The 16,779-nt window shown below is 38.0% G+C and overlaps 1 protein-coding gene across 5 annotated transcripts in view; it reads right to left on the reverse strand.

The window, feature by feature from the left end:
* The window catches only part of TMLHE (trimethyllysine hydroxylase, epsilon), a 102,631-nt gene that overhangs the window by 72,732 nt on the left and 13,120 nt on the right, over positions 1-16,779 (reverse strand). For all 5 annotated transcript variants that reach the window (XM_040467136.1, XM_040467137.1, XM_040467133.1 and 2 more), the window contains exon 2: positions 12,261-12,451. In XM_040467136.1, coding sequence (XP_040323070.1) covers positions 12,261-12,441 — 181 coding nt within the window. In that variant the 5' untranslated portion in view covers positions 12,442-12,451. The remainder of the gene's footprint in view (positions 1-12,260; positions 12,452-16,779) is intronic.

Below are 16,779 nucleotides of genomic sequence, written 5' to 3' on the forward strand. Positions count from 1 at the left end.
GGGGGATGGGTATTAAGGAGAGCATTTGTTGTAATGAGTCCTGGGTGTTGTATGTAAGTGATGAATCACTAAATTCTACTGCTGAAACCAATATTACACTATATGTTGACTAGAATAAAAAAAAATTATGGTATTTGTGCAGAATAGATGAACAGGTTAAGGGAACATAATAGAGTTTCAAAACAGCCCCAAGTATACATGGAAATATGTTTATGTTAAAGGTGTCATTTCATAACAGTAGAGAAAAGATATATTATTCAATAACTAGTTTCGGAGAAAAAGAATATTTGACAAATTTGACTCTGGATTCATATCATTCAAAACAGTAAATTACTGATAGATCAAAATATAAAAAATAAAATTATTATACAGTGACAATCTTGAGGTAGGAATGGCCATTTTAATATATATGAAAATCATAAAAGATAAATTTGTCTATATGAAAAGAAACCTGTTTTGCAAACAATATAAAAAAACAATGTTAAGTGGCAAGTTCCTGACCTACCTAGGATCCACGGAATAATAAAATTGTGTGTATGTGTGGGTAGTCCTACATTTTTCCATTGAGAGGATCCACAGCTTTCTATAGAATTCCTATGCAATTCATAAGCTAAAAATATTGAGAACCCTGTCCTTGAAGTGACAAAAGTGATTAACTTCATTCAGATGGGTCATTACACTGAGCTAATCCAGGATGTGACAAGTAGCCTGGGGGTCACATAGAGCCTGTAGCCTGTTTTCATACAGCTTGCAAGATAAGAATGGTCTTTACATTCTAAAAATGTTGTAAGACAAAAACAAAACAAAGAAGACCATGAAACAGATATGTACACGATCCATAAAGCCAAAAATATTTACTATCTGGCCCGATACAGAAAGTGTTTGTTGGCTCCCAAAATAATTCATAGCCATAAAATCGTTTATCACCTTCTCTTCCACTTCTGGTGATTTCACAGGACTTGCTAATATCACCAACTCAATAACTTTTTAAACACTTTCTCTCAACCAACCCTTCCTTGTACTCTATGCGACAGTCCATATAGGCCAATATGACATCTTCTCTGCAGCCTTTAAGTTCTTGTATATGCAGCTCCCTCTGACTGGAACATTTATCCTCACCTTCTCACCCCTCTTTCCTTGCCTAAATCATATTCCGTATTCATGACTCAGTTCACAGGTTATATCTTATAAGCAGTCATATGTAACTCCTCAGTTTGGGTCAGGTACTTCTCCTCTTTGTTCTTACAGCACCCTATATATCACCTAAAAGCATTTATCATGCTGTCTTATAATGGTCTACAGGTTTGTCTTTACCAAAGACTAGGAGCACCTTTAAGATACTGAATGTGCCTTCTTCATCACTGCATGCTTAGCACTTATCACAATGTCTAGCTTCTAGACGTTGTGCCCATTAAATGTCTGTTGAGGAAATCAATAAGCAGTGATGAAGCTGCCTTACTGGTAACTCCAATATAGGTTACACATCAGAAATGAGAAGGATCCTCTCATTGAAATGACCTCTATGAATGACCTTCTCTTGCTCTGTTCAACATCTAGTAATCTTGACTACTACCTGCCATACATATACTGTTTTCAGTTCAGGAGTTGCTAGGCACCTACAGTATGGTAGTAGAGTCCTACGTCCTATGTGGCTAGACTTCTCTCTTGCAAGCTCCAGAACATCCCCTACATTTTAGTTTAATTGCTGTGCTTATTGTCCATCTTCCCATGACTGAGTTCATTCTCGTCTTTGCCCTTGCCATTTATCTCCTTGAAATTATAAGCTCCCCTAATTAAATGACCATCTTTTCCTTCAAAATCTGGCAACAAATTCATTTATTCAAGGAAGCTTCCTTGAACAACCCTACCTTTTCTTTGAAATTAAGTATTTGGGAGGTAACAACTTAATGTGCATTTGCATATGGCATAAGGTATTCATACTTCTTATATTTATTTACTTATGTTTCTTGGATACCACATCTTACATCTTGGGTCTCTAGAAATTCTCAGCTATACACAAAATCGACACTAAACAAATGTTTCTTAACTAGGCCAAAATGTCAATACAGAAAAGAAACTTGGGATTCATCTTAACTCATCTTTCTCATAATCTGCATTTGATCGATCACCAAGGTGTGCTGCTTCTACCTCCTAAATCTTTTTAAAATCTATATGACCTTTCCACTCCTTTCTCATGCCACATTTAGGCAACCACTGTCTTTCACCGTGGGCCTCCACAAAGAGATTTTTTAAATCGGAGTTGTGAAATCAGATTGTACTTTGGAAAGAGTGTTCTAGTTTTTGCTCAACAGGGCAAGACAATGCTATAATCATACTGGTAGGATAGTTGTTCCCTTGCTCTTCTGAAACTCATGCTGTCCTATATGACTCTACCCTTCTTCATTACTCTAGTCAAATATCTCCTGAGCCCCTCTATTTTTAAGTAAATAAAGATCAGTTTATTGCCATCCCTCTCCTGTCAGCATTCTTAACAACTTCATCACCATTAATTGTAATACCTTTATAATTTTCATTTTTAACATCCTATCCTACATCTTGTTCCTTTTCAGTTCAATTATTTGTGCACTCCTCACTCTGATACTCTTTCAACCCCACAAAGAACTCTAATCCATTGACCACAACCTCCTTTTTGTCATCCATCATCTTGTCTTCTTTAATGTTTTCATTTCTCTCCTTATGGAGCCCAGATGCAATGGTCCTTCATTTTAATCAATTCCCTGAAAACACCCTAACTCCCTTGCCCTTCTCTCTCCTTCCACCATACTTCCCTGAAAAAGCCCCACTCCTTTTTTTCTAAGCCCCACTCCTAAAAAACTCAAGTCCCTACTTTGTCCGTGCCTGTAGCCAAGCAGCTGAACATTGTCAGAGAAAATTTTCTAAACCACAATGACTATTCTCATTTTTTTTTAAATTTTTTTTCAACGTTTATTTATTTTTGGGACAGAGACAGACAGAGCATGAACGGGGAAGGGGCAGAGAGAGAGGGAGACACAGAATCGGAAACAGGCTCCAGGCTCTGAGCCATCAGCCCAGAGCCCGACGCGGGGCTCGAACTCACGGACCGCGAGATCGTGACCTGGCTGAAGTCGGACGCTTAACCGACTGCGCCACCCAGGCGCCCCTGACTATTCTCATTTTAAAATCATCACCAAAAATGTCAAATGAGTACTCACCACTGCCAAACAATCCTTGCATAATTTCCTGGGAAAGTCACTCACTCACTCTCCAAGAAGACTATTTCACACTGTCTCCTCTCTCCTCAAACTGCTAGCACCGCCTCTCCCTTCCCATTTTCAACTGATAACTTTGCTTACTCCTTCAAAGAGAATATGGAAGCAATTAGAAGAGAATCTCCACCAACTCATGTTCCTTCCACATCTGCCCACTTACCTGCACCTGTGCACATTCTACCTTCCTTCCTGTTACTATGGTTGAGACATCTGTGCCCTTAACTAAGGCTAACACTTCCATTTAGGAATTAGATCCTATCTCTTCTCTCCCACACAGGTACTACACTTCTGAAATTGCTCCACCCCCTTCTTTGCATTATCGAAGTTTCCCTCCCTACTGGATCATTCTCATCAGCAAACATGTAATATCCCACCATCTTAAAACGATGTTCCCCTTCACTCTGTGTACCCCTCCCATTACCACCCCACCTCAATCATATTCCCTTTCATAGTGAAACTTATGGCTTGATGTTTCCACTACCTTCTCCAATTTCCTCTTACTAAACTTGTTTTAAGTTTTAGAATGGTTTTAGATTTACAGAAAAGCTGGAGCGCCTGGGTGGCGCAGTCGGTTAAGCGTCCGACTTCAGCCAGGTCACAATCTCGCGGTCCGTGAGTTCGAGCCCCGCGTCGGGCTCTGGGCTGATGGCTCGGAGCCTGGAGCCTGTTTCCGATTCTGTGTCTCCCTCTCTCTCTGCCCCTCCCCCGTTCGTGCTCTGTCTCTCTCTGTCCCAAAAATAAATAAACATTGAAAAACAAAATTAAAAAAAAATAAAATAAAATAGATTTACAGAAAAGGTACAAACAGTTCCGATAAAGTCCTTACCCAGTTTCCTCTATTATGAATATCTTATATTAGTTTGGTAAATTTGCCACAACTAATGAATAAATATTGATACACAATTTATTAACAAAATCCCATACTTTATTTGAATTTTGTTAGTTTCCCCCTAATGTCCTTTTTCTATTCCAGAATCCCATCTAGGTCGCACCGTACACTTAATCATGTCTCTTTAGGCTTCTCTGGGCTGTGACTTTCCTTGTTTTTATGACCCTGACAATTTTGAGAGGGATTTTGTTATTAGAGTGCTCCCCAATTTGGGTTTGTATGATGATTTTCTCATGGTTGAAGTGGGGTTATAGTATAACCTATAGCATAGGTTTTTGGGAGAATGGCTACACAAGTGAAGTGCCCTTTTCAACACATCATATCAATGGTACATGCTAGTAATAGGACTTATTACTGATGGTGTTATCCTTTAACACCAGGCCAAGATAGAGCTTGCCAGATTCCCTACTTAGAGTTATTCCTTCTCCTTCCATATTCTATTCTTTGGCAGCAAATCACTAAATGCAGCCTACATGCTAGGACTGGGGAGTTAAGATTGACCTCCATAGTGGGAGGAGGAGAAATGACTACATAAACTATTTGAAATTCTCCTGTAGGGGAGATTTGTCTCTACTCTCCCCATTTATTTGATCATTTGTTTATATCAATATGGACTCATGGATATTTATTTTTTATCTCGGGTTAGAATCCAATATATATTATCTATTTTCTTGCTCAAATTGTTCCAGCTTCGGCCATTGGCAACTCTTTTAGTTGGCTCCTGTGTCCCTTTAACATCGTTTCATTTTTTTTTAGCACTTCCTTATTTTCTGGCACTTCAAGTTTCTCCAGGTTTATCTTGTATTTTCCCTGACCAAGCCCTAGAATAAGTCATTTCACCCAGGAGGCTTGGTTCCTTTTATTGGAGAACAGCACTAGAAATCAAGATCTGGTCACTGAATGCACTCACTGCTACTGAGGTATCACTGCTTCTAGGCTCTCGCAACGGACAGAGCTAGGAAATACACTATCTATGTGAAAAAACATCTATAATGATTTCTGCATGTATCCACCTGTATCTATATTAAGCTATACATGAGTTCATATTGATATCTCCAACTCTAATCCAGAACCACACGATTCATTCTAGCATTTCCCCTGTGCTTATTTGTAACCACACTCTCTGATGCTGAGAAACCTGGTTCCCACTGTCTGCCATGCTCTTGTGTGTTTAATCCTGACACATATACAGCAGTTTTAGAATTGTAAATCTGTTTTCATATAAGAAACAACTTTAAAAACTAGAGTATAGTGTTTATGTATAGCTCCTTTTGTCTTTAGCCTTACGGTTTCCAGTCAAAGCACTGTTTTCCAACATTATATAGGCCACCGCCTTTCCGTCCATTTCCTTCAATAGTTACATATTTATAATACACAGGATTATTTATCACAGGATGTATTCCGTCTTCAGATCTGACTTCCTGGTTGATTTTCTAAAATTTGTATACATTTAAATTTGTATACTTTCACTTTTTGCTATAAACGTCTATAGGTTTTTTTTCAAATGTAGTTATTGCTACTATATTTCCATACAGATTGTTTCTACCGGCCTAAAAATATCCCGTATTACACTACCTCCTCCCAACCCCCTGGCAACCACTGATTTGTTTTCTGTCCCTATACTTTTGCCTTTAACAGAATGTTATATGAATGAAATCATACAGTATGTAGCCTTTAATGGTCAGGCTTCTTTCATGTAGCAGAATGCATTTACGATTCATGCTGTTGTGTGAATTAATAGCTCATTAATTGTGTGAATTAATAGCTCATTACCTTTTATTGTTGAACAGTATTCCATTGTATGGATGTACTACGGTTTATTAATCAACCTTTGGAAGGATATCTTGGCAGCTTCCCACTTTTGACAATTATGAATAAAGCTGTTATTCATGTGCGGGGTTTAATTTTAGAGGAAACTGCCAAACTGTCTTCCAGAGTGGACATACCATTTCTGTATAATCACCAGCAATGTATAGGACTTTCTGTTGCTCTGCACCCTTGCCAGCATTTAGTACTGTCAGCTTTTTATTGGGGGTGGGGGGTTAGTTATTCCAGTATGTGTGCATGCTTTCTCGTTTTGGCTTTAATTTGAATTTACATAAAGAAAATAAGGTTGAGCATCTTTTCACATGTTTATTTACCATACTTACATCCTCTTTAATGAAATGCCTGTTCATATCTTCCCACCCTTTTATTTTTTTTAATTTAATGTTTATTTATTTTTGGGAGAGAGATAGACTGTGAGTGGGGGAGGAGCAGAAAGAGAAGGAAACACAGAATCTGAAGCAGGCTCCAGGCTCTGAGCTGTCAGCATAGAGCCTGATGTGGTGCTTGAACTCCTGAATCATGAGATCATGACCTAAGCCAAAGTCAGACACTTAACCGGCTGAGCCACCCAGGTGCCCCAAGATCTTCCCACCCTTTTAAAAAGTGGGTTGTTTTCTTACTAAGTTTAAGAGGTCTTTATATATTCTGCATGCAAGTCTTTACTCAGATATGTGGTTTGCAAAAATTATCTCCAAGTCTGTGGCTTTTCTTTTCATTCTCTTAAAAGTGTCTGCCAGAGAAAAAATGTTTTGAATTTTGATAGAGGCCAATTTATCATTTTTCCCTTAATGGGTTATACTTTTAAAGTTGTATCTAAGAACTCTGTTTAATCAAAGGTAATACTTTGTTCTGTTTTCTTACACAACTTTCATAGTTTTGCATTTTACATTTAGACCCATAATCAACTTTGAGTTAATAGTTACACCAAGTATGAGGTAAGTGTCAACATTTTGATTTGTTTTGTTTTGTTTTGTTTGCACATGGATATCTAATTGTTCCAGCACCACTTTTTGGAAAAAAAATATTCATAGAATTGGCTTTGTATTTTTGTCAAAAATGAGTTGACCATATTTGTATGGGTCTATTTCTGGGTTTTCTCCATCTTGTTCCACTAATCTGTGTATCTATCCTTTTGCCAACACCACACTGTCTTGATTATTATAGCTTTACAGTAAGTCCTAAAATCAAGTAGTTTGAGTCCTTTGACTTTTTTTTCAGAATTGTATTGGCCAGTCTGGTACCTTTGCCTTTCCACATACATTTTATAACCAGTTTGTTGATATCTATAAAAAAAGCTTGAGTGGGATTGCACTGAATCTATAGATCATATTGAGAATTCTCATTTTAACAATATTGAGTCTTCTAATCCATGATCATGGAATGCCTTTCCAGTGATTTCATTCTTTCATTTCTTCCATCAGTGTTCCACAGTTTCCTGAATACAGATTCTAAAATATTTACTTAAACTAAATACTTATTTTTTGGTGCTATTATAAATGGTATTGCTTTCTTAATTTCAAATTGCAGTTGTTAGTTGTTATAGGAAAACAAATGACTTTTGTATATTAACCTTGTATTATGCAACTTCATTAAACTTACTCTCATGATTTTTTTGTAAATCCTTTGGGGATTTCTACATAGATAATCATATCATTTGCAAAAAAAAAAAGTTTTATTTCTTCCTTTCTAATATGCACACCTTTATTTTTCTTGCTTTATTGCACTAGTTAGGATTTCCAAAAACAATGTTGAATACAAGTGGTGAGAAAAGGATATCCTTCTCTTATTCCTGATCTTAGGAGGAAAGAATTCAATCTCTTGACATTAAGTATGATGTTCGTTGTATGTTTTTCATATATGTCCTTTATTGGGTTAAGAAAGTTCCTTTCTATTACCAATATGTTTAGCTTTTATAATAAATGGGTATTGAGTTTTGTTAAACTGTTTTTCTGAACCTAATGAGATGATCATATAGTGTTTCTTAGCCTATTCATATGGTGGATTACACTGATTTTTTTTTTTAATGTTGAAAGAGCCTTGTATTCCTGGGATGAATCCTAGCTGGCCTTGATCCTTTTTATATATCATTGGATTTGATTTGTTAATATTCTGGCATGATTTTTATGTTTATGTTCATGAAATACTCATCTATAGTTTTTCTTTCTTTTACTGTCTTTGTCTAACTTTGGTATTAGGGTAATGATGACCTCAAAAAATAAGTTGTGAAATGTCCTTTATTCTTCTATTTTCTGGAGGAGAATGTATAGAATTGGTGATATTTCTTTCTGAAAGGTTTGGTAGAATTCATGAGTGAAACCATCTTGGCCAGGTATTTTCTTTTTTGAAAGTTTGTTTTATTACTATTTCTTTAAAAGACTTGGGACTATTCAAGTTATGTAATTTTTCTTAAGTTTTGGTATTTTGTGTCTGCTCAGGTCGCCATAACAAAATGCATAGACTGGTTGGCTTAAACAATGTAAGTTTATTTTCTAATGGTTCTGGAGGCTAGAAGTCCAGGATCAAGGCACCAACTGATTTGGTTCGTGGTGACAGCTCTCTTCCTGGTTTATATAGATGGCTACCTTCTTACTACATCCTCATGAGAGAAAGAAGGCTGGGGGGGCAGTGGGTAGGGAGATATCACTGGAAAATATCACTACTCTTCCTCTTTTATAAGGATAGTGCATTTGGGCCAGGGTTCTATCCTCATCATGTCATTTAATCACCCCATTAAAGACCATCTTTCTAATACAGTAATATGGGGAGTTAGGGCTTCAACATGAATTTTGGTGGGAGGGAACAATTCAGTCCATAGTAGTGTATTTGTAGGAATTGGTCCATTTCATCTGAATTATCAAATCTATGGGCATAATGTTGTTTCTGGTATTCCTCTTATTGTCCTTTTAGTATCTGTAGGATCAGTGATAAAAATTCTTGACATTGGTAATCTTTCTCTCTTCCCTTCTTTTCTTGGTTAGTCTGGCTAGAGGCTTATCTGTTTTATTGATATTTTCAAATAAACAGTTTTGGGTTTATTGATATTCTTGTTTTTTTCTCCCCATTTTCTATATCATGGATTTCTGCTCTAATTTTTACCATTTCCTTCCTTTTGTTTGCTTTAGGTTTAATTTGCTCTTCCTTATCCAATTTCCTAATGTAGAAGTATAGGTTATTGATTTTTGACCTTTATTCTTTTCTAATATATACATTTATTGCTACATATTTCCCTCCAACCACTGCTTTAGCTGCTTACCATAAATTTTGATAAGTTCTATATTCGTTTTCATTTAGTTCAAAATATTTTTAACTTTGAGACTTTATGCCGATATATTTTTTGGAATACAGCTTAATTTCCAAATATTAGAGACTTCTATCTTTTTGTTATTGATTTCTAGTAGATTCCATTATGGTCAGAATACATAATCTATGCTTTTAGATTCTTTCAAATTTGTTGAGCTTTTTTATGGCCCAGAATGTGGTCTGTCTTGGTGGATGTTTCATCTACATTTCAGAACAATATGTACTTTACTTTTCCTGGATGGACTGTTCTATAAATGTCAATTAGGTCAAGTTGGTTGATAGTGCCATTCAGGTTATTTATATCCTTACTGATTTTCTGGCTGCTTAATCTATCAATAATGGTGAAGAAGGAGGTTTTAACATTTCCAAGGACAATTGTGGATTTGTTTATTTCTAATTTTATATCAGTGTTTGCTTTATGTGCTTTGATGGTCTCTTGTTAGGTTCTACATTTTTAAAATGGTTACATGTTCTCTTAAAGAACTGATCCCTTTATCACTATGTCATGTGCCTTTTTATCACTAATAATCTTCCTTGTTCTGTAGACTGCTTTGTCTGAAATACAGCTACTATTTGTTTGATTATCATTTGCATGGTGCTTCTTTCTCCATCCCTTAGTATCGTCCCACAGTGTGTGAATACTGTATGTTTTTGTCTCTTCTCCCTGTCTCTCTCTCTCTCTCTCTCTCTCTCTCTCTCTCTCTCTTGCATTTCAGTATGGGTAATTTCTACTGACCTATTTTTTACATCTACTGATTATATCTTTGAATATGTCAAGTCTACTGATGAACCCATTAATGTCATCCTTCAATTATGTTGCTATGATTTTGATTTTAAAAATTCTTTCTTATATTTTTCATCACTCTGCTGACATTATCCATCTGGTCTTTATTTTGTCTCCCATCTCCATTATCCATTAGAGTCCTTAACATATTAGCCATTAATTTCCTGACTGATAATTTCCACACCTGTGTCACATGTGAGTCTAGTTCTCATCGTGCTTTGTCTCTTCAAATTGTTATTTGTTGCCTTTTAGCATGCTTTGTAATTTTGTTGTTGTTGAAAGGCACATGTGTTGTATAAAGCAGTAGCCGCTGAGGTAAATGGGACTTTAAGGTGAGTATTTATACCAATCTGGCCAAGAGAGGGGCTAGAGCTGATGTTTTTGTCTCTATGGGTACCAAAGGCATTGAATTCCTCTGGTGACCTTGTTTTTGTCTCTCTTCTTGGCCTTGGCCCTTCTCTTTGTGCTGTATCTCAGAAACTGCCTGTCTGTTGCAGCTCTCCCAGCTATAATCCACTGTTATTTTAACTGGGGGCTTATTATCAGGTTATAATGCATAGTGCACAATGTATAATGTATGGAGGAGAAGGGCACTATCTAATATTTGGATTAAGTCTCAGTCTTTGGAGTAAACAGTGGGCCTATGTCTTTGGGTATAGCCTTCACAATTGTTTTTGTCCCTTTTCAGGGTTACAGGTTGAACAGTATTCCCCCAAAAGATGTTGAACCCATAATTTCTAGCTCCTGTGAATGAGACTTTATTTGGAAATAGGGTCTTTGAAGATGATCAAGATATGATGAGGTCATATGGTACTAGGTCATATTACACTATTGACCCTAAATCCCACAGCTGGTACCCTTATAAGGAGAGATATTTGAAGACACAGAGGACACACAGGGAAGAAGCCATGTGATGACAGGCAGAGAGTGAAGTGATGTTGCCATAAGTCAAGGAACACCAGGGATTGTCAGCAACTACCAGAATGTTGAGGAGGCAAGAAAGAGTTCTTTCGTAGAGTCTTTGGAGGGAATATATCCCTACCTGCCTTGGTTTCAGGCTTCTATCTTCTAGAACTGTGAAAAAATAAATGTCTCTTTTTGCTGTTTAACTTTTTAAAAAAGTTATTTATTTTGAGACAGAGAAAGCACGAGTGGGGAGGAGCAAAGAGAGAGGAGGGACAGAGAATCCCAAGTAGTCTCTGCACTCTCAGTACAGAGCCTGGCAAGGGGCTCAAACTCATGAACTGTGAGATCATGACCTTAGCCGAAGTCAAATGTTCAACTGACAGAGCCACCCAGGCTCCCCAGATTCTGTTGTTTTCAGCCAACTAGTTTACGGTAATTTGTTATAGCAGTGTTAGGAAACTAATAGACAAGGTAAAGCTTTTTTCCCCTCTGCCACCTAATACCTTACCTGGCTGTAGCATTCCCAGTCTATGCCTTTGAAACCCTCTTCCCTATATACTGAGGCTTTCTTTTATTTTATTTTTCCCATTATATGAGAGAGAGAGACAGAGCGGGACTGGAGTAGAGCAATGTTCCCTTCTCTTTTGCTAGGATGAGATTATACCGTTGCCGTATATTATTCTTGTCTTTCTTGCAACCTGTAGGATAATCTTGGAAATAAATGGCTAGAGGCCCTTACAACTGCACAGAAAATATTTTCAGTCCACACGAGAAGTATCTGATATTGAACAACAATGTGAATATAGTTAACACTTGAACTGTACACTCAAACATGGGTTAGATGTTACATTTCATTTCTGTGGGATACATCCAGTGGAATGCCACTTGGCGATCAAAAAGAATGAAATCTTGCCATTTGCAATGATGTGGATGGAGCTAGAGTGTACATTACTCTAAGCAAAATAAGTCAGTCAGAGAAAGGCAAATACCATATGATTTCACTCATGTGCAATTTAAGAAATAAAACAAACAAGCAAAGGGAAAAAAAAAAAAATAGAGTCAACCCAAGAAACAGACTTTACTATAGGGAACAAACTGATGGTTCCCAGAGGGGAGGTGGATGGGGAGATGGGTTGAACAGGTGATGGGCATTAAGGAGTGCACTTGTTGTCATGTGCACCAGGTGTTGTATGGAAGTGTTGAATCAATTCTACACCTGAAACTAATATTACACTATATGTTAACTGACTGGAATGAAAATAAAACTTTAAAAAAATGAAGTATCTGTCTCCATATATCTTACCAAAATGATCTTCGTGTTGCTGCCAAGCACAGTTCAGAGACTTGGAGGCCGTGTGGTGCCAACGGATGGCTAATGGAAACAAGCTTTTGAAGTTGGGCTGTTGGAAGGCTGAGCATGTGACTCCTCTGCTCAGCAGGTTCTGGAGCCTGCCGTGTAGATGGGACAGCCTGCAGCACCACATGTTAGAAAATCTGACAGTGAGAAGAGAGAGTTAGTAACAGCATTAAATAACCTTTATGAAGCTGTAGGAATAACACTACAGATGTAACTATATGAAAGAATAGATTTAATTATCTCAATTCAGGATTAAACAAAGGAAAAATTCTGAAAAGCTAAGCATAAGTGGTCTATAACCATTACTTCCATTTTCTCACTACATAGTCTTTGTGAATGTCTTGTAATCTTGCTTCTAACATACTCTTTAACTGAAATGGCTCTTTAAAAATTCACTAATTAAACAAATTTTTTAAATGTTTATTTATTTTTGAGAGAGAGAGACATAGTGCAAACGAGGGAAGGGCAGAGAGGGAGACACAGAATCTGAAGCAGGCTCCAGGCTCTTAGCTGCCAGCACAGAGCCTGATGTGGGGCTCGAAATCACAAGCCGCAAGATCATGACCTGAGCTGAAGTCTGACACTTAACCGACTGAGCCACCCAGGCACTCCCGAAATTCAGTAATTTTAACGTTACCACCACATAGAAGAATTGCTTTACAGGTCTAATCCTTTTGGCCCTCTCCACTTGTGACACTATTTATTGATCACTCTCACCTGACTTCTTGAAACTTTTTTTTCCCACTGATTATGCATGATTGTGGGCAAGTTACTTAAACTCTCAGTCACTCTGGTTTCCTGTTTTGTAAAATGAGGATAATAATAATAATACTTATTTAATTTGTCTAATATAAAGACTAAAGTACTTAGAATTGTGTCTGTCCCATATTATTATTATCATTATCATTTTTATAATGATTATTGTTAGGGATAAAATATATCTGTTGGTAAAACTACCTTGACAAACCTGCTTAGAATTGGTGACTCCCTGCGTGTCATGGTTTCAGAAAGATTAATAAAAAAACTTCATTTGCATAATACCTTTAAAAGAATTAATTTGTTCTGTGAGAAAAGAGGGAGAAAGCCATCCAACTACAGAGAAGCTGTATGGTGCTTGATGTGAACCTTTTCAATAACCCCTTAAGGTCACTAAACCCATAGAATGATTGCTTTCAGTGGTATGTGCATATGTGTGTGTGTGTGTGTGTGTCTGTGTGTGTGGTGTAAGCTGAGGAAGGAACTGAATGTCACGTTGATGTGGGACGACATCAATGATAAACACAAAGGCCATAGCTAGAGATGTAACTGCATATTCTGATGACTTGGGGTGATGACTTGGGCATATTCTGATGACAGGCTAGGAAATGAGGAACTAAAGTCAAATTTATTGATATTTTATGGGTGTAAGCAAGGAGCAGAGCATGGCAAGGCCTCTGCTGGTGTCTTGGTTACATTTATGTTCTCTACTGTCTCTTGTTTCTCAACCTCCTACCTACAGAGGCTGGCAAATTATAGTCCATGCCTAGTTTTATATGTCCCACAAGCTAAGAATGGATTTTATATTTTTAAAGGATTGTAGGGGTTCCCGGGTGGCTCAGTAACTTGAGCATCTGACTCTTGACTTCAGGTCAAGTCATGATAACAGGATCATGAAATCAAGCCCCATGTCAGGCCCCATGCTGACTGTGGGGCCTGGTTAAGATTCTCTCTCTCCCCCTCCACCCCTCTCCCTTGCTCATGCTCACTCCCTCTCTCTCAAAAATAAATAAAAAATAAAAGGTTGTAAACAAGAACAAAAAATAATATGAGGCCAAGACCATATGTGGCCTGTAAAGTCTACAATATTTGCTATTTGGTCCTTCAAAGTACAATTTTTCCAACCCCTGGTTTAGTGCTCAGTTCTTTTTTTTTAGTTTATTTATTTTGACAGCAAGAGAGATGTGGTTGGTGGTGGGGGGAGCAGAGAGAGAGGGAGAGAGGGAATCTCAAGCAAGCTCTACATTATCAGCATAGAGCCCGATACGGGGCTTTCATGAGATCATGACCTGCTGAAATCAGGTGGATTCTTAACACACTGAGCCACCCCTAGTTGACACTAATTCTTAAACGAATACTCTTCTCCCTTTACATTGGATTGCTCCCCCAGAAAACCACTCTTAAGCAAGTATATGTATTCCTTTCTTCATTATTTCACTCAACAAATATTACTGAGCATGTGTATAACAGGTTCTCTCTCTCTCTCTCTCTCTCTCTCTCTCTCTATATATATATATATATATATATATTCACATCTTTTTAAATGTTTATTTATTTTTAATAGAGAGAGAGCATGAGCGGGGAAGGGGCAGACAGAGAGGGAGACACAGAATCCGAAGCAAGCTTCAGGCTTCTAGCTGTCAGCACAGAGCCCAATGCAGGGCTTGAAGTCACAAACTGTGAGATCATGACCTGAGGTGAAGTCAGATGCTTGACTGACCCACTCAGGCACCCCTAGCAGGTACTTTCTTAAGTACTGGGAAGAGAAACATAAATTAGTCAGCAATCTCGGCCACCATTCAAGAAGCTCACAATCTAGTGGGGAAGAAAGACAAATATAGGGTGATAACTACTGCTACTTGTGACATTTTTAAACACAGAATACAGTGAAAAACTGCAAAAGAGAAAGCAGTTAACTATACGTGGTAAAACTGGGAGGACTCCACGTGATCTATATTATTTGAAGAAGTGTTTCATTGTTTTGTATTTACTTACAAAATAAAATTTGCTCACATGTAAAAAGAAAAAAAAGTCTAAACAACCCATAAATATAGAAGAAAATAAAAAGTGAAACCTCCTGTCTTCAATATTTGTCATTCCCATTCGTCAACAATCAACAATCAACAGTTTGGAGAACCAAATTCCAGATCACACACATGTGAAGTCTCCACACCTTCTATTCTCACATACAAAAATACATTTTGCATTTTATAGTTTTCAGATCACTTCGGTAAATACTTAAGAGTGCAATTCGTGGGGGGTTCCTGGGTGGCTCAAATGGTTAAGCATCCGACTCTTGGTTTTGGCTCAGGTCATGATCTCACGGTTCCATGGTGCTGAGCCCCACTTCAGGCTTTGTGCTGGCAGCACAGAGTTGGCTTGGGATTATCTCTTTCCCTCTATCTCTGCCCCTCCCACTTGTTCATGCTGTCTCTCTCTCTCTCTCTCTCTCTCTCAAAAATTAATTAAAGCAATAAATAAAAAACTGTCAATACCAGGTTATAACAAGGATGTGGAGGAACAGGAGTTCTGATTCATTGCTGGTGGAATGCAAAACAGTCTAGCTACTTTGGATGACAGTTTCAGTTTCTTATAATGTCAAATATAGATTTAGCATGTGACCCATCAGTAGCACTCTTTTTTTAAAAAAGAGTTTATTTTTGAGAGAGAGGGTGTGAGCAGGGGAGGGACAAAGAGAGAGGGTGACAGAGGATCCGAAGAAGGCTCTGTGCTGACAGCAGAGAACCCAATGCAAGGTTCAAACTCATGAACTGTGGGATCATGACCTGAGCTAAAATTGGACGCTCAACCAACTGAACCACCCAGGTGCACTGTCAGTTTTTTAAATTTAGCTATTCTAATGGTTGTGCATGACACCTCATTATTTTAATTTGCATTTCCCTAATTATATATGATGTTGTGCATCTTTTCATAGTCTTAATTGCTATTTGTATATCTTCTTTGGCCAAGTATCTGTTCAGATCTTTTGCCCACTGAACATTTTTTAAATTAAGATTTTATTTCTTTAGACAAGTCTTAGGTTCACAGCAAAATTGAGGGAAAGATACAGAGATTTCCCCAGACATGCATAGGCTGCACCCTTATATCAACATCCCCATCAGAGTGGTACATTTTTTATAACTGATGAACCTATAATTGACACATCTGTATCACCCAAAGTCAATAGTTTACATTAGGGTTCACTCTTGGTGGCCTACATTTTATGGGTTTGCACATATATAATGACATGTACCATCATTATAGGATCATACAGATTAATTTCACTTTTTGACTGCCATAAAAATCCTCCCTGCCATGGACTTAATATGCAATGTTTCATTTTTCAGTTCATTTAAATATTTTCTAATTTACATTGTGATTTTTAAAATTTGACCAACAGGGAGAGAGGGAAGATGGCGGCGTAGGAGGACGCTGGGCTCACCGCGCGTCCTGCTGATCACTTAGATTCCACCTACACCTGCCTAAATAACCCAGAAAACCGCCAGAGGATTAGCAGAACGGAGTCGCCGGAGCCAAGCGCAGACAAGAGGCCCACGGAAGAGGGTAGGAAGGGCGGCGAGGCGGTGCGCGCTCCACGGACCGGCGGGAGGGAGCCGGGGCGGAGGGGCGGCTCGCCGGCCAAGCAGAGCCCCCGAATCTGGCTTGCAAAAAGCGGAGGGGCCTGACGGACTGTGTTCCGACAGCAAGC

This window comes from Herpailurus yagouaroundi, unplaced genomic scaffold (genome assembly GCF_014898765.1).
Source record: "Herpailurus yagouaroundi ecotype Mexico unplaced genomic scaffold, PumYag 67209, whole genome shotgun sequence".
Classification (NCBI taxonomy): Eukaryota; Metazoa; Chordata; class Mammalia; order Carnivora; family Felidae; genus Herpailurus; species Herpailurus yagouaroundi.